General features: G+C 43.7%; 1 protein-coding gene across 1 annotated transcript in view; it reads left to right on the top strand.

Moving 5' to 3' along the window:
* The window catches only part of T265_12417 (hypothetical protein), a gene marked incomplete at both ends in the record, with an annotated part of 39,295 nt that extends 23,519 nt beyond the window's left edge, over positions 1–15,776 (top strand). Inside the window, 6 exons of the mRNA XM_009163833.1 lie at positions 3,923–4,064; positions 7,813–8,062; positions 10,417–10,611; positions 11,929–12,468; positions 13,074–13,685; positions 15,245–15,776. Of these exons, the coding sequence (XP_009162097.1) occupies positions 3,923–4,064; positions 7,813–8,062; positions 10,417–10,611; positions 11,929–12,468; positions 13,074–13,685; positions 15,245–15,499 (1,994 nt within the window). The remainder of the gene's footprint in view (positions 1–3,922; positions 4,065–7,812; positions 8,063–10,416; positions 10,612–11,928; positions 12,469–13,073; positions 13,686–15,244) is intronic.
* Positions 15,777–23,238: the final 7,462 nt, after the last annotated feature.

Here is a 23,238-nt window from a genome sequence, read left to right as displayed (position 1 = left end):
GGACAAACAGGTAGCACTTTTTTTTGCTTTTTTGCTTTGCCTTATTTTTCAACTGGCATTATGGTAATCGTGAGTGAAAGCGAATCGCAGGCTACGTTTCCTTCACCTTCTCTTGTGAACTGTCCTCTTGTTGGGAACTTCACCTGTCCATGAACCTTTGTCACATCTTCGTCGTTTTTACTTCGAGATTAGTCAATTAATAATGTTGGAAAAGTATCACTGTAGACAATACATGGAGGACCTTTTCAGTCCCCTAACACAATGCTAACTAGCTATGTTCATTAGGGAATTTCATTGTAAAGCCAAACGTGGCTTGATTATCTTAGTTATTATATATGGGCAATATCTACATCCAGGTTTCTACTCTTTCACCTATTTGAACATTTCCTCGCGTTTCCAGTTACTGTCTCCTGTCTTTCACGTACTGGTGAGCAAAAACGGTTCTAATTTTATTTCTTTCAAACCTCATACTTGTTGGTTCCAGTTTGGTGAATTCGTTCCCATACTTATCAATTTTTTCTGAAAGTTCTGGTTGGGCTGGTTCTTCAGCAGGTGAATGCTTCGATCGGATTATCTTTGAAGTATTGACTAACAGGTTTTTGTTCGGTTGACTCGTTAATGATGGCGACTTGACGCATGGTTATATCCTTTCTTGGTTGTACAAAACTTGACACAAGTGTATCTCAGCGATGCACTTTTGCACTCTCGCTTTATGTGCCGGACGATCCCACTGTTTTTTAATTCGATCTATTTGACTGTTTTGAACCGTTCTTGGTGGCTGGTGTCCAGTCCTGAATGGACCAGTGACCCAGATATCTACTTCTTGTGGGCTGGGTTCGATATGCCAAGGTGTCAGTTATCCTGAGGAATTGAACACTACCTCATGTATAACGTGAGCTCAAGTTCAGTTCCTAATATGCCTTCAACTGAAGCAAATTCGCAATGATTCATTCCGCTCATACACGGCATATCGTGAACAGAAATTTTGCGAACCGCAACTGGAATCCTCTACTTGTCTTCACCGCAGCCTAGTTCACTTTCATTAAGGTTATGTCCTCAGTATTACATGCCTTTTGTACATTTTGAATCCGGTTAAGTATATGCCATCAAGTACGGTCACAATGTAGTGGGGTAGTGTGGAACCGGCTCTTTACTCCGATCCCCCTGCCCACTTATTTTTCATTTGCTCAAGCACATTAGCGGTGGCTCTCGAGATATTGATGTCTGGTTCCCTTCACACACACTGGACTGAGTCTTTCAGCCTGATTGACACTGAAATGGCTACTTCCACAGGGAAGCAGCAATTGCGCAACTCGTCTAACAGTGACCGAAACCCGCGCACTGTCAAAACAAGCATGAATTTTCGGTATTTGCATGTCTGTCAGCAACCCGCCTCATCACATCATTCGTTTGTTTGCCTATCGTGAGGTTGTGAACCGGTACCCGTACTATGCGTGTGGGTGCTTCGCCCAATCCTCGGCGTACGTGGAAACAAGTTTCCAAGGATGGCATTTCACAGAAAACTGCCAAGCGTGTGTTTCTCTTTGAGCCCTTATCTGTGCACGATCGTGGGAATGATAGTGAAAGCTATGGTTATAAAAGCCTGGGATATTTCAATTTCATTGATTGCTTCCGCACAGGATATTGACCATCCGTTTTTGATCCATCTTTCAAAAGTGATTTATATGATTAAATGCTGGTAGTAATCCATCTCAGCATAGTCAGGCTAAACTTAGGTATCCTGCCACATGACCACCAACTTCATAGGAATGCTGACCTGATCACCACTGACGCTTCGCTCCTTGTGGCCGCAGACTTATTTTTGATTAACTTTCAACCAAGAAGATAAGCTGATACCGCTTCGCATACCATACTGCGATGGAGGCAGATGTCGTATACAAAACAGCCAAATACCAACCCGAAATATACATTTTGTGAGGTTTGGGGCAACTGAATAGGTGTACTAAGGAATACTGGATCCACTTGGGTGCAGTGGTGCATAATCTAACGTCTCTTAGACGCCGGGAGTCGCAATCGTAAAACGCATGTCCGCCTTCCGGTAACATATTAGGACCACCAAAATAAGTAATTGGAGCTGTAACTCGATGTTCTAGTGGAGTGGGGGCATCAACAGTAGTTGAATGTCGTGATAGCGAAAAACAGGCCTACGAAGCAGAGATCCTGCATCATTTTGGATATCGCTTGCATCGTAGCGCAATGTTAACTTTTTTGAACAATACCCTATGTAAATCAGCTACCTGCTGGGATTATATTTTCGTTAACCTGGATTTCGCCTTCCTATGAATACTTGAGAAATGCTCTGTTATCATACATTCACTGAAGAGAACGATCGAACTAGTGACCGCTGCTTTCTCCTATCTTGCTCATAGTTAGGTAGTTTTATCTCTTGGGTCACATAGAGCACTAACAGGTTGCAAGGTAACTACTCACATGGTTGCTGAAAACTCTTCGACAGCCCACGACCGGTTTCGCCCTTCTCGGGGTTCATCAGATAGGCGTGATCCCCGAGTTTCCGTCAACCTTATGTTCTACTTGAACCCAAATTGGACTGTTTTTGAGAAATACACTAATTTGCAAATCAGTTTGGTTTTCAGTGGAGGCTCAATTGAATATCTCGTTTATGATGTCCTCCAACTGAATGCGCTGCACACAGGCCGCCTCATGATTCAGCTGGCACGATATTCGAGATGTCGCCCCAAGAAGGGCGAAACCGGTTGTGGGCTGTCGAAGAGTTTTCAGCAACCTTGTGAGTAGTTTCCTTGATGAAAATATACTGCGATATCTTGAATATCATGCCAACTGAATCATGAGGCGGCCTGTGTACAGCATTCAGTTGGAGGACATCATAAACGAGATATTCAATTGAGCCTCCACTGAAAACCATGGAACGCAGCAGTTTTCAGTTTTCATCATAGTATTTCTGCCCAAACCTACTGGACACCTTGGCCTATCCTTACATGATCTTTAACCTTGTTCTGATGCGTAAGTCTCTTGTCAGTGTTGATATACTGCAAGTTAACATGAACGCGAACTATTTGTACCACTCAGACTGTAGAATCCAGGCAGGAATTTGGTAAGGTGCATATTAACTAACCTGTATAACACCACGCTTCACGTATTTCAGTAACGTTGTCAGTTGTAGACAGCGGAGTTCACGGTTATGGTGCAATATCGTCTGGTAACATCTTCTGGTCTATCGGTGCCCGTGATGGTGTTGATAACGTGCACTAAACGGCTTCGGTGGTAGGTTCGAAAATTAATCGCTGAGTTGCTTTCGTTTACTGTTGGTCGTTTGGATCACCTCACTGCCGAACTAACTGTTTAGAGACGGCTTTTCTTGTGCCTGCTTCCCGTCATTGAATGTCTCTGAAAGCATAACTTCATTGTGAACTGTAATCTGCGTGGTTAAGCACGCCAACGTTGTCCTCCCCATGTTCTCGTGATACTTTTGGTGCTAGCTTGCAGTTTTATTGAACCAGGTGTTTGTTATTCACATATTATTGGAGAACAGACTTGTCCATTAACTTCTCAACTGGTCATTGCAGATAAAAGCTCGGGGAGAACAGCTAAATGCGGTTGAAGCGATCGTTTCCGGTTTGTTCAGACTGTAAGGATAATGGGATCATACAAGTCAGTTATCGCAGAGCATAGCCACTTCATTTGGATGGCATTCACGGTCACCGCGCTAGCTCACCTAGAGTTGCTCACTGTCGTCTCGTAGATTTTCCGATTTCACCGGCCTACTGGTAAAATCTTACAACTTCCACCAGTCTTTTATCCTCTGCTATACTACCTCTGAATCCACTTTCGTTGGTTTGGTGTTTGAATCTGGAGACTTCCTGTCGCTAATGCTTAGATGTTAATTTTACTCTGTTCATATATTTTGTGTTTTATTTCCAAGCGGACGCTGATGCTCAGAATGAAAATGCAGAAACTGACGTAGTGTTGGTGGGAAAAGACCGCAAGGCAAGTCGAACGAAGAAACCCAAAATTGCCAAGGTCATTTACGACCCTGCACGACTTCCAAGCGAAAATAGGACCAGGTTAGTTTTCAGTGACCAAACGCAACTATTGTGAAACTAGGCCGTTGGTTGTTTATCGAAGGCGCGTAATCCTGCGTAATCGACAAGCGGTTCCAAAGGGCTTGTCACTTGACTGACAGTTATCTTGTTGATGTTTCGCGCGTTGGTTGAACTATTTTACGCGATGCAGATGGTGTAGTGGCTCAAACTTATGTAAAAGTAGGGCTTAACTGCCATTATATTTGTATCTGAGTGGTTCAGCGCTGTGTTGGGTGAGGTGCTGCCAGGGTGCCCAAACCTGGACAGCGGGACGATTAAATTCCTCATCCTTGTTGTTCAAATGGCTGACTATGTTGCAGTGTTGGTTTGCACAAGACTAGCAAACTGGTCCAACTATTGGGGAACACGTTGCCGTGCGCTTTCGAACCCACTAACCCAGAAGGCCACGTTACAGTGTTAGTCAGATCTCTACCCATTGACCAAACCGGTCTGGAAAGCTGTCATGGGCCACTCCCAGTATAGCTCAATGAGTCATGGCATCTTGGTAAGGTCTAGTATATTTGTGACACTGTAGCCCGAATTCACAAACAGTCCTGCCCCATAAGTTTTTGGCGATTCCCAAACTTCATGTGGAGGTAATAAAAAACCTACAGCTAAAGTCACAGCTTTATATACTGCGACTGATGTGTTTCCAATTCTAGTTGATTTCTTAGTATTCCATCTGATAAAGCTTCGGCAAATCTGTTCAATCTTCACTAGACGGATAGCTAACCGATAACTCATTTCTCACGGTTTATTGATAAATTATAGCGTTCTGGGCTATGAAGCAAACAAGGATCAGTAACTATGGAAGGGAGCATGCTCCATCCGATCCTCAGGCTGACAGTCACAGGTGGACGCATCAACATCCAAACCTACTGATAAGCAACTGTTAGTAAGAGTGAGGGTTCAACAGATACTCGTCATTTCCGTTCCATGGGTGCGTCTATACCTTCTACGACTCGGTCCAAGCCAGTAAAATCTAGTGAACCTTCCACGATTTCGCGATATACGGCAGTGACGCAACAGTGCCAACACTGATGTTGCTGTCTTTGGTGATGATGATGATGATGTTTTCGCGATACCCTTTTGTATATCCTCGTCATCTTGCGTTTCGATTACTTTTTCACTGCAGACAATATTGACCCTGTACGTATGCTTAGTGCGGTGCTGATTGTTGAGGTTAGAAGAGAATTGTGTTGTAGAAAAATGACAAGCAAGTGAGCACTCTTCAATTTGCAGTGGTTATAAAGTGGACTTTGACAGATTAACGGGTCTCATTTTAGCATATCAGTGAGAAAAATTCGTTGTGAAGTTTGGATCTTCAGTTCGCAAGCTTAGCGCTAGTATAACCATGCGAAATAGGTTTTGCCTATGCGGCGTGAGTTTTAATGTTTGTTGGCTCAGTATCCATTCAGTTAATGAGACCCAGTTCAGCAAACTTCCTATTTCATCGACCTTCTATTCTGGGACCCTCATTCACCATTCAGTCCATGTTAAAGGAAGGATGTGTGGTACTGTAGTAAAGCTGCAAGTTACCCGACTTCAGAAAATCCAGTGGTTACCTCGTTAGGAAACGCGAGACAAAAAACGGAGGCATTTTTAGATTCATATTCCGGGTCGCGTTTCTGATGTCTGTGAAATGGACTGTCTCCACTCCGTTAAAAAATAGTCATGATCTTACGACATTTACATAATTGTCAGGATCGTCTTTCAACTATCGGAGGGTAAAAGCTGGGTAGAGAATGATAGAAGATATGGTGAGCCCAAATTAATGATGGATCACTCCATGTGGCCCAGGGGTATTAGTGCACTACAATTTTTCGGCACAAAAACTGACAGATTTGAAATGCCCGCAGGTCTGTCAACAGTATGGTGAAATCAAAATCCCAATATCCGTCTCATTTGTGACTGATAACTGTCTTATGCAAACAACGGAGCTTTCTGGTTTACAGCACCCGTGCAATCTACGCAGAATACCGTGTTTACCTCCAAAGCGCATTCGCTCACTGGTTTGGTAGTTTCAATCCGTCAGTGTTCGTACAATATTTCTCCCAGTAAAGATAAATCTACTACAATAGAATGAACCTACAAAAAGCTTATGGGAAACGCGTGTCATGGCTACCTCGGGCAGTGAGAGGAATCGTTTTGAGGAGTGTATTACTGGGTAATGCTAGAGTGACAGACCACCAATATGCATTTAGTGGTATCCCAGGTATTTGAAGTAGGTGAGAGCACAGATGGGTTGGATGCAGTTGACGACCTCAGACAACTTTTGGTTTGGATGAGTTGGATGTCGGATGCCTGTTTTGTGTGTGGTACAACGAACAGCCATAATGTCGTCATATCAGTGTTCGGTGACTCTGATGTGAACGGCTGAAAAATTCCCTGTGTCATCCAGTCATCATTGACTTTGAATTTTAAAATAAACTCAACTATCCCACTATGTTCAGACTCCCATATCTTTGGTGTGATGCAGCGTCTCATCGATTGGGCTGCATTTCTCGCTCTACAGTGTTGAACACTGCGATTAGATGCACAATGACTGATGTACTGTGGTTCGATGAACTAATCTGTCACCGTTCATTCCCGTCCCGCTGCATCCAGCGAATGACACGTTCCTGACGGTGACGGAATACGCCGTGGAATGGTATCATGTTCGGCTATACAATGAATAGTTTCGACGGGCTAGGACACAACAGGTTCCCAAATGTAGACTAATGTACAACTAGGGGTTTGGTTGACTTAAGGCCACTTTTTACAAGAAAGTTTGTTGTAAATCTGCTCGTCCAGTCTGGTAATTTGCTTACAGACGTTGGGTGGGTCCTGCCCAAACGCTTATTTATGTGTCCCCACGATTGATGACAAAGCGTTTGCAAACGAATTGCCAAGCTTAGTGAACGGATCGACAGCTACCTGACCTGCAAACGTCAGTGCGCCCGAGCTGCCAGTATTTCTACGTAATCGGGGATAAATTAGCAGACCTTTTAGGATCTAAGATGAAGGAGCAGTTGGTTGATTTCGACCGACTTGTGTCCATTGACGAACGTTGTACACCATTTTTCGTGTCACACGAGCATTCATTCATTTCAAGTGAAGTGGAGTAACATATAGCGCCACGCAGATCGTCGCACCGAGATTAAGTCCTCTTCCAGTCACGAACAAAATATTCCCTCCTACACGATAATTCTGGTAGTGAGAGACTTGTTGTTCTGCAAAGCCTTACTGTTGATCACACTTCTGGATTGGTACACTAGTCCTCCTCCCATACACGGGTTTTCTTCTGAAATCCTTGCTGGAGGTTAGCAGTAGCAGCACCTCTTCAGGAAGATTCTAACATTCATGTTGCCGTCAGTAGCTGCGTACTATGCCGCTCGGTTACAAGCGACTGGTTTCCAATGTGACTGGCTCGCAATTAAGCAGGATAGAGCACCTCATTCGTTGTTTGTTAATATCATCAGCAATGATAGAATATTATTGGGATTGGCTAAGGTGTTGCTCATTAGTTAATATTTTACACTTGAGATACTACTTAGCCCAGAAGTATCACACGAACCGAGATGAATTCCGAAAAAAAGATCGTCGACCAGATCCCACGTGATTATTTGCCCTTAGAATCATTCTTTGTTTTCCTTATAGCGTCTTAGCTCTCACCGCCTGATTTTTGCTGTTGTCCACATGTTAGGTCATATTTAGTTTTTTTAACACTGCCTCATACTTTCCAACGCAGGAACGGAAGTTTGGCGCGTAATACTTGGCCGAAAGGGGTCCTCTCAGAAGGCGTGCCTAACAGTGCAGCGGCCAATGCAACAGTTTGCAAGGAGCAGTACCGACAAAAAGCGAGTAAACAAATGAACCTGCTTCCGTCTCAGTGGACTGATGTTCGCCAAACGCTCTATCAGCTTTACAATCGTGAAGTTATTCTGGAGCCCACTCATCATCCGGAATCCAACTTACCACCAAATGTCAAAGGAATAGAGGTGAGTGGTTGCCATACTCATAACCTTCAGCTTTAAAAACTGCCTGCATGTTGTACAGTAGTAATAGGTGTCACGATTTCCGGAGGGACAGGGTGTGGATAGCTTCGAATTAGTGGCAGTAGTTGATCTGATTAACATATGGATCCAAGAGTGTTAATGCAATTTTCACTGGGGAAACCATGGGGGGAGTTGTGCATTGAAGGCAACAGCTTGAATGCGTGTGTGTGATTGGGCCACGTTTCTCAACGTCTCTGGCCATGGGCGTGTCCCTTCTCGAGCTCCCCATTCCGAGGAGACGGCAATGGGCAGCGCATCTGATTTCGGTGGTAATGACTTTCATACTTAATCGCTTGACCTCCCCTGGTACGTTTCACGCTCTGCGTAGTTGTGCGAAAAGTGTTCCGAGGAGGTCAGTCGGCTGACGTACGAAGCATGTGACCAAGCGAGCTCAACCCGTGGAGTGTCGTCAGGCGAGTGATCGTCAGTTAAAATTTGTCATTTCTCCTATCGGTTTGGAACTGTGGCCCGATGCTTGTAAGCTATTCGCGACTTGATCAGCCTAGTTCCTGAGTATTGAGCTCACGTCCCCGATTTTAACTCACCGCGAAAAATATGCACCTGGACATGGCTGATTCGATCATGTTGGATACCATGGTTATGAAGATAATTCTACTTGATTCTGTCTTGGAGATTTTTTAGTCCATTCATTAGTCAGTATCGTGTTTCAGGTACTGCCTCTAGTCTTTGTACAATATCAGAAAGATGGGGTCTATGGATGGTTCTGCAACTAATAAACATTCGGAAACTGTAGCGTTAGTATTGTGGCCGTATATTTCTTCCACCCTAATCGATTGCGTCAACAGCCACCAATGAGCTAATCTTCTGACCTTGAATGCAACTTCCATGTATATGGGCCACAAAAATTCGTCAGAGTGGAACCTTTGGCACTTTCATTGAACGGTCTAAATGTCTTGTTCCGAATCATCCACGATGAACAGCCATCTGGTGGGGAACACCCCTGCGCACTGAACCGGTCGTCTTAAAAACAGTCAGCCGCATCACATGGTGGGTACTTCTGGCTCACAGTGCTGATCAAACAGATTCGTGTACTGATTTGATTCAATTACCTTGTCACATTTGTCAACGTGTCAATTAGATCAATCTCTTACGGAGCACAGCTGAAGAAACAGAAGACATTCGCAATTCGGTTGACCTGACTTCTTTTTCACTACACACCGTCTGCTATTCTCTATTGACGGAGTTGAAGGCATGAAACATCAGCTGAGAGCTCCGTAGTTCAACCTCGACGCTCGCATTTCCTATGGCTTACTTGCCACGGTGCATTGAAGGGATGCTGTAGCCTGGATAATGTATCACTCCCGCTATCTGCTGAAGGAATTTTTTGTCGCTCAATTTGAGTAGCTCGTCTTTAGTTCGTTCGTTCGGGACTTGTATGACACAGTGGCATTAATCAGTGGCCAGTTCCTGCTGGTGTCCTCCAGCTACTGTCCCTAATTTGAGATTCGATGTTCATATCAATTTATGTCTAGAATAGTGCTGACCTATGAGGACTATGTTTTGATAATTTTGTTCCGCAGTTGGACTCCCAGTGAACATGTTGTTAAGTTCTCTGTAATCCGAACAGCAAATAAACATCTTAACGAAGGCGCAAAAGCGTCATTTTGTTATCGTTTCGGAAACGGTGATTGTGCGATGCATTACGGGACGATAGGTGACTACGAAATCAAAGTGATCTAGTAGTTGGATGCCGATCTTTCTGTTGTTGTTCTCGGCATCAACTGGATCCTGTTCCGTATCTCATTAGGTAGGTATCATTGTTGCAGTTGTGCTTCTGGAACAATGGAGGTCTAGGCGGTTACATGACGGATTGGCCTGAATCCCTGACCCTTTGTCACAGTGTTTTGACGGCTCCTTCTAACACAGTTGCATCCTCCAGTAGGAATCAAGCAGAAGTTTCTCTCTTCATATTCAGAACATGGACGAAAAGTGATCTATTTCCGAAGGGTGACTTTCCTGAAAGAGACAACTGTGTTCTGTCATAAGTTGGTCGTGTCGAACGACTTGTGTAAATCCTATTTCTCCTCTGCTATTCAAACGCAACAAATGAACCTGTTCTACTATTGTCAAAATCTCAGAGCTGTTTTCCCCTCATTCTACATTTGTGGTCCATTTCGCTGATCCTTGTTTGACTCTTAGTTATGGTCACGTTACACAAACAACATTTGGCTTCTGTACTCCTGAACTTCCATTTTACCCGATGATCTCGCATAGCGATTTTACTCCATTGGCGACGCATATGCTACTGTGGTGTCGTATCACGTCATTTTTTACAGCCAGGCGATATGGGCGTCGCGCATCCCAATTCTGAGTTCTGTGCAATCCTGGATCACCCCGACGGACCGCATACTATCGCACTTGATGCCATGGACGATAATCATTTGGATGGCGAACCACCAGACTCTCCCATCTGTGTTGGTGATGATGATGATGACGATATGGGACTTCCATTCCAAGGTGTATTCACTCAGGTGAGTTGCTCATTCCCTTTTTGGTCAGATTAAAAGTTTCTTGGCTTCATGAAACAGAAGTTGGCAAAGGCTAGTCTGTCTTTGTTTAGTACGACTAAAGTGATAAGTAAGCTTAAAATTCTCGCTAGACAGAACGATCCTTGGATCGATTAGACAGATGCATTGGTCAATAGCCCATCACGGTTGACACAAGCCCCTCATTTGAATTCCTGTTTGATTGATCTGGATCGATACCAGTTGAAGTGCCCAAACGAGTTGCTTCTGAACACTGGTATACGAAGTTACGGTAGCCGATGATGTTCGGGTCTACTGTTCCTAATATCTGTTCTCTGGTAAGGTTTGGATGGCTGATCATACAGTTCACATCTGCGCGTTATGTTTAGCGCAGATGCAAGACTAATGATTACATTTCGGTCGGCATAAAAAAAACAAATCAGGTGAATATTGCCAGCCTCTCTGCATAGGTTCATGGTTTTCTTAATGATGATCTCGCTCTGTTCACTAGAAAGCTTCCTGGTGCAACACCTGAATACCCCACCAAAATAAATTACGTACTAGGCCAGCTCCATCTGAAAGATATCCACAACAATGAGAGATTCTGCATGTTTTGGGAGTTCACTCATGTCCTCTCCCTAGTATTTTCAAGTGGTATTATTTGTTTACTTGTCTATTTATTTATTATTGCGATTTGAAACTAGACCGTGCGTTCTCTACTCTTTGGTTGTAGTTCCTACAGGGTGTCGGGGAGGTCTTAGTTTAGGTTGGCCCACTGGCATGATCCTAGACTGGACAGAAATTCCGGGTTTTCTCACTTTAAGGGGCGAGTTTGAGTGTCCTCGTGCAGTACCACATAAAACGACTGAGTTTCATCTTCCTTATATGTACTTTGAAGTCATCTGAGAATACAGTAGAGAGATGGTTGAATCTAGGGTGGAAATATGTTTGTAGGTTGACATATATCGAATTCTCCATGCCATAGTACACAGCAACTTTGCAGATATCACCCAGGTTCAACTCCATCTGCAGTGTATTAAAGCAAGCGAACTGCCCATGCTGCGATCAGTCTGTAGGAGCGGTTCGGAATCGACCAAATTCATTGAAATCAGCTGTTACTGTTCTAGGCTATTCCTACATACAATTAGCCCTTGACAATAGACAATTGGGGTATCAGTGCACTCAAGCTTCGATCCAATTTGCTCACTTATCACGCGTTCTACCAGTCAAGCTGTACAAATGATCACTTGCTTTCATCGAAGTGCTTTTCGTTGCAACTCCCATGTCTAAACACCTGAGCTTCATTTGACCGCTGTTATGTAGTTTCCCTACCGAGAAGTCGTAATTCACATGACTACCGAAATAACACCACTTTCCGTATCCTTTGCCCGGCAGTTTACCAATGCTCAGGGTGAATTCACTACTCTTGGTGGACTCGACCTAGTATCCCAGCCACGAAAGGTTGCACGCATTGAAATAGACTATGCTCGAACTGCAAAGATGATCAACGTTCGTCGTCTAAAATTGGCAATGTGGAATTTCCTCGAACATACCCTACCACATCCGCTCAACGGTGCGCGGTCTCCAATGTCTGTAGCCTCCACTTCCTCCGCGCCTGATGGTGCCAGTCTAACACCATCACTTTCGGGTGAAACGGCAGCTGCCCCAGAAGTTCCTGGCCCTCTCGCTTCAGAATCCATTACGTCACCCCAGATGGAAGGTCATCCGGATGTCAGGGTGCCTGGAGCAGTTAGCTTCCGAACTCTTATCGGCAGTCTATCCAGTCGAATCAGCTGGCAGATGGCCAAAGAACTCAGTATTCCTATAGCCTTCAATTGCCTATTGCACCTGTCTAATGAGAAGGTGAGTTTGCGGCCTATTTCCTATTTTCTGCCTATTTTCTTATTGTTTCAAAAGTCACCATAGTTTATCCCTCTCATCTTATTCTCCACGCTTTGTCCGGTTAAGACTACGTCACATAAATTGGTTGTACGGATACTCAGTCCTGGCATCCCAGAATCGATTCCTACGCATGAATTGACTTGTTGTGATCGTTTTGCTACCGTCCCTCGCCTTCATTCTACAGTATTCATATGTGTGTTTCCTCGGAGTTAATGCTCTTGTTTTCGGTCGCCTCATGTAATTTGCCTATTAGTGAAATGTGAATTCCAACTTTGGGCCCTCACAATATCAAACGTTCGGACGCCTATACCACGCTTTCACCGGGAGAAGTGATTATCACAATTTATCCTCAACAAAATTCCGCTAGATAGCTCCCTGTGAAAATGTAACCGAACTTTGAATTTTCCCGACTGCATCTTGGCCGGGCATAAATTCCCTTCGCACTCAGTATGATGCGTGACATTAATTAATTAATTAATTAATTAATCGTACTGCAATCCTTCGGATCGAGCTAAATGGCTCGCTCCAAATCTAGCTCTTTTCTGCATGGTTGTAGAACCATGCAGATTCTTCGTCGTCAAAGGGCGGCACTCTTGTTCAACTTCGTCACTGATGAAATAATGAGGCGAACAATGGACAGTCTTCAAAACCCCGGTGTTCAAATTGTTGCTGATGAGAGCCCTGTCGATTTGGAGTACGCTGATGAGATCGCTCTCAACTTTGAAGACCAAAGCGAAGCACAACCCCTGTTGAATAAACTGACCACCATCATACCATCTTTTGGCATGCGCCTTGCACCTTCAAAGTGCGAAATGCTTCAGAACGTGCCGTCTGCGAACATACCCCTTATAATTCAAGCAGAATCACCGGAGATTGTGGAAAACTTTACATACCTCGGTAGTTGTACTAGTTCTGACGGAAGTGTGTCTGATGAAGTCAGTGCAAGAATCTCAAAGGCTCGAATCACGTTTGCTAATCTGCATCACTTGTGGCGTCAAAAAGGCATCTCACTGGATCTTAAGGGTCGTGTGTACCTGGCTACAGTAAGGGCTGTGTTGTTGTGTGGGTGCAAGACATGGCCTCTGCGGACAGATGATGTGAGGCGTCTTCAGGTTTTCAACCACCGATGCCTCAGAAGCGTGGCTGGTTTTGGATGGCGTCAGCGTGTCAGTAACGAGGTGATTAGGAAACGGGTATTTGTCTTTTCTGCTTCTGGAATCGCGCGCGATCTACCCATGAACCGTTCACACATTCTCTGACTGTTCGTTGTGCGATGGGTTCATAACGAAATAGAGGTTTTTCATCATCCCATCACTTGAATTGCTTGTTTCTGCCCTCATACCTTGTGGCTGATAATTCAAGCACTCATTTCAGTCGATATAGAAGCATTTTTATTTCACATGGAATAGTTCCATATGACATCTTGAGCACTATTAATACAAGTCAAGCATTTTCAACGATTTCCGAAAGAATGAGGAAGTGTGGAAATGTTTAATTAAGCACTTGTCCTGTAATTGAATTCAAGCTATGGTGAAAAGTTGGGAAGAAACTGCACCACTGTTTCATCCTTACTAGTTGTACTCGCCCCCGTAAACTCCAGCGAATTTGGGACCCGCGTACTTTCGGCTAGTACAGTTTGAACCCCTGACTGTTTGGCCATCAACATCTGATCAACAGTGTGATTAGCTGTCATCGAGACAGGGTATGGCACAATTCATCTTTGATTTATGAAATTCGACTCATACTGTAAACGATTATTCGGCCTTATCGTCATGATACGTGATCTTTTTGTAGGCATGTAGAGATGGTTTTATGTAGTCATCTGCCTAGTCCACATTGGTAATACTGCGCGTGCCTAATTCTAACAAAGCGAATGATTAAATAGTCGCAGACAGAAGAACCCAAAGCAGGATGTTGTGTTTTGCCTCAAGGACGATTCCAAAACAAAAACTAATGTCTACATCCGCGTGTAATCCTTACAGAGTTGACTATCCTTACTTATTCATCCATTCGAATGCACCTGTTGGTTGCGTTTTTCTCCCAACTGGGCAGCGTTGGGTCCTTCGGTCTGATATTCAAAATGCCGAAGTATTTTTCTACAAACCGAGCAATAATTTGGTGTTATTAGATAGTGCGGAGGTTTTGCAGCACCCGATCTCGTGATACAAACCCATTAGGTTTTATAACTATCGGTCATGTGTTTTCACTTGTTTCACTTGCTACTGAAGACCTATACTCAGAATGCAACCTGAGTGGGATCATTTGAAGTCCCTCCTAGCGAGCAATCATACAAACACTCCTGATGGTTTTGGGGAGGAAATAAGCCTGGGCCATGCTATTTTTTACTTTCCAAAATAAAATGGTTTCCACCACGCTACTCATAGGATTGCTGGCAACCCTTCGAACATCATCATCTCCGATTAGAATCAATTTGGTGTGCAACTGAGTGTATTTCACGAATGGTTTTCACTAGTTTGAATATTTCCACCTTCGTTTGGAGCCTTTCTGTGTCGATTAAATCAAATCTACTACGGCACATTACTTCTGGCCATTGAGACGTTAGGCTATCCTTGGTGCGACTTAAAATATCCCAGCTTAATCCCCTTGAGCAGCTGTACTTTTCATCTTGAAGCCATTTTTTTTGTCTATCTCTCGATTCCTTCTTTTTGTCCATTTTATTTTAAATCGCTCTATTTGTTTAACCGTGTTCTAATACTTCCTGTTTTCCACTCCATAGGATTTGTATCTGGAACCAGTTCCGGGTTTTTCGGACATTTTCGTTTCCCAAGGTTTACCCGAATTTGAAATCGAAGCGCTCAAGGTGTATCAATCTGAGCACTTCCATTATGATGAGATAGGTCCAGATGGAAGTGCCAAACGACATTCTCGGTCGGATAACGTCAGACAGAAAAAAGCCAAGCGACATCGAGCGTCTACTTTGGATTCTTGGCTAGTGGATGGAGAACCGGATGGAATGCAAAGTCCAGCTTGATTTTATTCCCCTTATTCCCATCATCTGTTCGTTCCACCGCATTTATCCCTCCTCCAATGCCCAGGGACTGCTATTGCTCAGTGTTTTCCGTTTCTCATCCACATGTGAACCTCCATTGTTTCTCCCTCCTCAAACACTTGTACACAACCACTGGTTCACTTGCTTGTATTTGTTGTAAAATAACCCCAACGAATGTGTACTGGTTCATGCATCATCGTCAGAACTGAGGCTATTTTTGTATAGTTGCTAAATTGTCTCAATAAATATACATATTGTTATTTGCTATCCCCGATTGCCGTTCTTTGCCCTCCGTTTCGTTCTTGTTCTGTTCGGACATCTTCCATGTGGCCTGTAAGAATCAATCGATTTTTGTATATGGCTCAGATCGAGAAGGCTGACTGTGAAAGATTGTGTCCCATTGCTGCTTCCTCAGACGGACAACCTGTCCTAAAATAAAGTTTAAGACCTCCGGTGAAGGTATTTTGAGTCATGTTAATTTAGTCTGCTCTAGAACAGTAGGTCAGTAGACACTCAGGCATGTTTTTCACCGAAGATGCCGTATCTCAGCACTTTTGGGCACCAATTACTTCCTAAACTCTTCCGCTTCATTCGGCTACCAGGCACCTTGTCTTCTGCGAACTTTTGCGTTCGATTTCATTAAGGTCTTCAACCATTGCTGAACGAGCAGTCCTTAGCGATTTATACCATAACTGACCTAGAAGGCGTGTGTGAACCATGCACTCTCAACTCTGATGACTATCTGACCTCAGGTTGACTCACATTTTTGGTCCCACTACGGCTGCATTGTTCTGGCTACGAATCGTTCCGTTCCGTATTGCCGGTCAAAAGCCTGTTGCGCAATAGATAATCCACTAACCCAGATTGGCGCGCCTGCTTACTATTTCATGCGTCATTACTTTTGTGATTGAGTAAGTGCACTGAGTAATAGTACGGGCTAACTGTCATCAGTGATTACAACACCAGTTATCAACAATGAAACCTTGTCATTTATTTATTAGGAAAAATCTTGTTCTGTGAACAGTATTCGAAAAGGTGTGAGAATGTACACGCTACCCAGCCCAACCGCGTAGGTTGAAACCTATGGCGAGAATAAGATCTGCTCACATTCATGTCTTGTAACGTCACTAGTGCAAGAACGGTAACACACAACCCACCTTGACACTAATAAGAATCTTCGCTCCACTGAGTCACGCAATTTCCACTTCTCTAATTGCATGACTCCAGATATGGCCTAATCCCAGCCTGTTGCTGCTGGGATGCCTCAAGTGTAAGAAACACTGCATCTAGCTTCCTCAAACCCCCGAGAGAAAACAAATCTGTGTTGTGCGAAATGGCGCTTCAAGTTCATCTCCTATTCATCTTAATGAGAAAAATCTGGGACTCTTTACTGCCCGAAAAATTTCCAATTGTTGCGCACCTGGTTAAAAAGTTTCAACTGTCGAGCTTAGAATAAGTAAGTTGTGGAGAACACCATGAACGTTCATTCAAGATATCATCTGATCAATATGTGACGAAAAGTGCTGTGGAGGTCCTTAGGCGTATCTGACAAAATCTCGCATTCGCACACGTGTTCTTTTAACGTTAAATTATGAAAGCTTACCTCTGAGCTAGAGGTTGCAGCTAGGCGTGGTGGTAACTTCATATCAGCTTTCACAAACTGTCGGGAAAAATGTTGGAAATTCGCAGTTGATCCTTCGGGGTTGGGAATTTGCGGCGCACCCGGCCAAGGTGGGTCGCATCGTTGTGTATCGGTCTTTCGTTAACTCGGACGAAAGACGTACTGCGGAAATCTCCAGGTTTAACCACCGTTCGGGACCAGATTACTATTTCACTTGCTGTCCAGATACGGTTAGTCCGAAAAATTGCTGCTTTGAATCTTTACAGATTACTGTAAGAGAATAACTGGACTAGCCGTCGACCAGCAAATTTTGCAATAGCCTCCGAATACAGGGTTTGGCATCCGGATTCCAATGTCCTCAGCAGTTGATAATACTTCAGGTGCAACTGTTCGTGCTTGCTTTGATGACTCGGAGGGCATTTCTTTTATCGTAGGATGATCATCGGCTATATATATATATATATATACATGTATATATATATATGATACGACAGCGTTTGAGCTTGTGTTCCTTGTTTCACTTCTCAACAAGCGGAATGAGGATTCGAAGTCCGTGTGTGCTAAGAAGACTTTAAAAGTGGAGCTGGCCTCGATCAGTATACTAACTACAGGAAACGAAGCTTATTTCTCGCCTCCGCAACTTTTTCAGCCAACTACAGAGACTTCTAAAGTCTTCTTAGCACACACGGACTTCGAATCCTCATTCCGCTTGTTGAGAAGTGAAACAAGGAACACAAGCTCAAACGCTGTCGTATCATATATATATATACATGTATATATATATATGATACGACAGCGTTTGAGCTTGTGTTCCTTGTTTCACTTCTCAACAAGCGGAATGAGGATTCGAAGTCCGTGTGTGCTAAGAAGACTTTAGAAGTCTCTGTAGTTGGCTGAAAAAGTTGCGGAGGCGAGAAATAAGCTTCGTTTCCTGTAGTTAGTATACTGATCGAGGCCAGCTCCCCAAATAGTGGAGAATTTTCCCGAGAATTCGAATCAACTCCACATTCAGTCTTCACGCCAAATACAAATGCGACACCATCCTCAACAGTATTCGGGACGTAGAATGAATGCAGGATCACTACACTGGTGTGGTAGAAATTCTGTCAGCCTACAAATGGCTAAATTCCTATCTGTACGTCCACCAGACTTTAGCCAAGAGATTCACGGTAAGGGAAAGGAAGTTTAAAAAATGATTTCAACCGTAACACCCTTTTCGTATATATGCGCCATGTAACCCGAGAGCTGTTAACCAATTCGGCGCACGGACTAGGTCATTATGTAAATCGCTAGCCCTCTAGCTTTGAATGACCGACAGCTGCTGATTGGTACTCACCAAAGGGGGTTGGCTACCCGAATCTGTCGTTCGTATAGTTGCGAATATATAATATTCAGTTGGTCGAGCAATAGGCAACTTATCTAGGCGTTGCAAACATTGGATAAAGCAGAAAAAGTGTGTAATCCAGGGGGGTTACAAGGTCGTTCTCTTGTTGGTGTAAGGTGGCGAACATTTTGGTCATTTTTTCAGGGCGTTATTGGCTGATGTGAATGGTTAGAAACCAAGAATATTATTGTACCAGTGCAGTAATAAACTAGTGGAAAACCGTTTTAGTTCCAATCTTAGATTTCACGCTGCTACGTGTCACTTGAAGCTTTTATCCTGATCCAAGTGCAAGTTTGCTGCATCGTTGATCAAACATTAGTGACTGCATTGTAGTGTTCGGGTATTATTCCGAGCATTGCAAGTTCGTACCTCCTCTGAGTTCCGTCAGATGCTCATTGCTGATGACTTCTAGTAAGAATTAAAGAATTGCACTTCGCTTCTCGATCCTTCTGTACAAACAAACTTCACTTACTAGAATTTCAGCTAATTGCTTTGTATGTCCTGTTATGTTTATAAACTACTGTAATCCAGTCGAGCACTACGAGAAAGTAGTGAACGACCCTAATTGCCTACACTGTGCGACGTTCCTATTTGAAAGACTTATTGGTTTAGCTCACTGATTCTGTATTTTACTTACCCGATTTACATAACATCACAGACCCTTCTCACCCGTCTCAATGGTGTGTGGCATAGCATCTCTGAGTTGCACAAGGCATTCCTCCGTTAACGCGATCTTAATTGACTGTGATAAGCAAATAGAACACAAACTTGACGATACTATGTTCGTTAAATGCACACATTCAGAAGCATATTAAGTGGTTAGGACTTTACACATTCTTCAAGTGATTGTCCTACACGAGGGCCACCTCATCCGTCCCTGCGGCGAATATTCAAGATATCGAATTGTCTCTGACACGAAACCAACAAGTGACGATAGTACTGACAATAGCCGGTTGGTTTTGCCCCCTCAGGAACCCATCACACGGACGTAGCCTCACTTTACAACTTGGTGTATAGCTATGCATGTCTCCATTTTGATATTCAAGTGCGAATTAGGTTGGGAAGAACTGTGGGACCACACCTACCTGACGCTTCCTAAAACTAAAGCCGACAGCGCGATGCTAAGGGCTTTGGTTGACCTCATGACTCGCATTGTACGGGCAGGATGTCACTTTACTTTGTTTCGTCAATGGGGCAAAGTCGTTCCAAGGATGCGTTCCACGCATTTGTATGCTCCTTTTGGTTGTATATAGATCGATGAGCGAACAAAATGAGAAAAGGGAGACACTCTTTGCCACTGTAAAATGCCTACACTCCTCGAATGATATGGATTTATAACTTGAAGTCAGTCTATTCCGAGAAGCACTCAACAGCTGCTTTAACCCTATTAGGAATTAGCGGCAGTGGGTGCTCGATGAACATCCAGTGAAACTTTTGGTCGCTTCCTCCTGGCTAGCAGTTGGAGACTAAATTGTTCGACCAATCAGTAGATTGATTAAGTTGCGCTTCCCTGATCTCCTCAAAAACATAGGAGGAAAGAATAATCCACATGATGCGTAGTCCATCAGAGAAGCAGTCGTCTGAGGATTCAGTCAACACATGACTGCTTGATTTGAACCCGGTAGCTGGCGCTCTGCTTTGTCTCCGTATCGGTTAATGGCAGTGCCGCTCAACTTCCCGTGGCCGAGCAACTCCTTTTGCCTAGTACCCGGTGCCAGAGTGTGTCCTCATAAACCACTGAGAAATGTCTGTCTAACTAGCATTTCCACCGCCTCATCGTGCTGCAGTTTTTTGTGAACTGAACCAAACGTTAGTTTGTACTGCGTAACTGCCTGAGCTCATCTCAATCCTAAGGATTGTCATTTATGGGGCACCGGAGTCGGCTCTGTAAAAATAACTCAAGTTCGTAAAGGCGTTTCGCACGCCGTACCATACTTTGCCTCACCGCGTACGTGAACTATAGGACTTCTTCTTACAGTGACCTATAGCAGAGTGTCACAGAAGTACAGTTTCCGGAATTGACATCGACTAATTAACGTGCTCTGCCTACACATTTCATGGAAGTATATGGTTGCTTGTGACTTGGTCTACTGCAATGTCGCTAATCCAGTTAGTTTACTGTTCTAGGTGGCACATAATGCTTCTTAGTCGGCACGCTACCAAGGCACAGTGGTTTCGCGTCAGTATTCGGTCATCTTTTTTGTGAGGACACTTGTCTAGGTTTGACCTCTACTTAGAGGTAGGACATATAAACTCCTGTTTTGTATATTCTTGTGTCCGTGACGTCTCAGCTGCGTGTTACTACCTCTAAGAAATATGGCATCGTTTCTGTGCCCTCATATTTCCCCCTCTCAACAAGCTTACGAAAGAATGTAACAGTAGGACAAAATCTGTTGCTTAACAATCCACTTTAATCAACAACGCCGGAGGAGCACAGTAATGCTTCTTGTAACGGGACACCTCTCTAGGGTACCTAAATCTCCCCAAGTGCAAAGTGTTCTTTTCTCGGTGGCTTTGCGGATACATATTCAAATACCCACCAGCAAGCAGTACATTGTCCCGAAACTGTTTTGATACGTTGAATCGGAATAACCTCGCACGCCAGCTGTATAACGCCCCTTTCTCCAGTACAACCGTGTGGTTAAGCACGGTCATCTGACTGTTTAGTTGTTCTCTTTACTACGTGACTACCTCACTAAAACGACCGAACTCACCCGGCTTTTTCGATGTCCCGATTGAGGGAGAGCAAGGTTGGAGGAAATAACTCGTTGTTTTTCATGCATCTAGCAAGGTGTCTGCTTTTAAAGATCTCTGTGTTATTGATTCCCAGGATGTTGCGCCTGCATTATGCTCATTGATAGGTCTTTGCTATGCAGCCATATTCGCTAAATGTTTGAGACGCTTTCTGGGGATTTCCCTCTCCTTTACACAAGATGTGAGGTTGAGATCATTCAGAAACAGTCACGTGAGGAAAACAAGTGAACCACAGTCGTTCTTTCCTGTAACTCACTATGACCACATGGTCTTTTGCCGCATGCGTTACGAGGTATTTCTTGATGACTGTGATATCTAGGAAATCAGATTTAGTTTTTAACCTCAGCATCTTATCGTGCAGTTGTGTGCTATATATTGCCGTACTTCTGGTGGGGGCATGCTGTAGGTCCTCCATATTGAAGTTTTAGTGCAACAATCCCTCTATCCGAAGGATTGCCACATTTTCGAATAAGCACAACTTTATTATTCACGGAGTATATTGTGGTTCCGATATTTAACGACCTGAAGCTGCTTTTATATTTTCCATTTGGAGGAATCACTTGTTTTCATTCGAATAGCTTACCATCCAAAGTGAGAGGACCGTTTGATGCTCACACATGACAAAGTTGACGGGAGCTCGGCTATTACGTCTGCCTGGTGATCCACGAGAAGAGCTAAACCGGTATTGGGGTGTCGAAAAGTTTTAGGAAATCTGATAAGTGGTGCGTTACGTAGTTTGAGGTTGGATTTTGGCAAGCTCAGGTATAACTGATGTTTCCATCATCGCCCTTGCGTACAAAATCCAAAGTTTTCAGACTACTTACGAGTAAGCGACTTATCCGCTTGTTTCACGGCTCTAGACTGCCCGCTGTTGGCGTATGGCTGAGACAGCGACACAGTGTGTTAGCCCGAAGCATGTGATGGTGCTTATCTGTACAGTTTGTTATTCCTGAGCTTGTTTGTTGAGCACCAAACGTTTCATTGCTACTTAAGGAGACGTCTTTCACCGGTATCGTTCAACGTGATCGCGAAAATGATTCTCAGCTGATCCCTCCTTCCATTCCGAAGACATGTTTTCAACCTTCCAATCTAAACCCTAACATATCCTCAATAACAGGCCTTTCTGTGGTTATGGACATTTTCACCGGTTACTCTCTTCCGCAATGCGATGCATTTGAGCTGAGGTAGACCGGCTCCCTTTCTAAATAAGCTCTTTCTTAGGGCTGATAGCTGTCTATCCGAAGGTCCACCTAGGTTCGTGGAAAGAAATCACTCTTTTAGCTCAAACTTTGGATGATCTTCTGGAGTATAGTTGATATTACGTTTTTTTCTGTCCTGTGGAACATTGTTAATTGCCTAACATCTGTTTCGCAGATGATGGGGAAAGACGAAATAGCAAATTCTCTTCATATCAAAGAGTTACCACTTTCCAGTTTGAAGCGTATGTCTGCGTAGCATGAGACATTCATTTTTACGCTATAAACCCTATAAGGACTGCACTCTTTGGAAGCCATTTAACTAGGCTCTTTCCGTAATTCATTTAGAACTTAGAGCATCAGCAAAACGTCTCAAGACTTATTAGTCTTCATTTTGTGGTATCCTTTATGCTGTCTCGAGCATTCAAATCTTCCGCTTCAAATGCTTGACTTTCTTCACCGTACAGATACATCTTGTAAGTCTTCGTAGAACAGATAGTCCTTGAGTCGGGTCTATTCCTATTCATCTACTTAAGGCATCATACAAAATTGCACAGTTCACTGACTGTTGCTATATATGGACGACAACAACAAATAGATTGTGAATCCGGGGACCCGGATTCAATGAAATTTATAAACGTCGCCTCTACGCGCTCTAACCGCGTCTCACTTGCAAGCAGTTTACACACAAAAACTGGAAGTGGAAGCAAAGTTTGACAGAATTCTATTTTCCAAAAATTGCCTTTGGTGGTATTCTGGAACTGGA

The sequence above is a fragment of the Opisthorchis viverrini genome (genome assembly GCF_000715545.1).
Source record: "Opisthorchis viverrini unplaced genomic scaffold opera_v5_1, whole genome shotgun sequence".
Taxonomy (NCBI): domain Eukaryota; kingdom Metazoa; phylum Platyhelminthes; class Trematoda; order Opisthorchiida; family Opisthorchiidae; genus Opisthorchis; species Opisthorchis viverrini.
The sequence above is the reverse complement of the archived record's forward strand: the minus strand, read 5'-3'. Positions and strand labels throughout refer to the sequence as shown.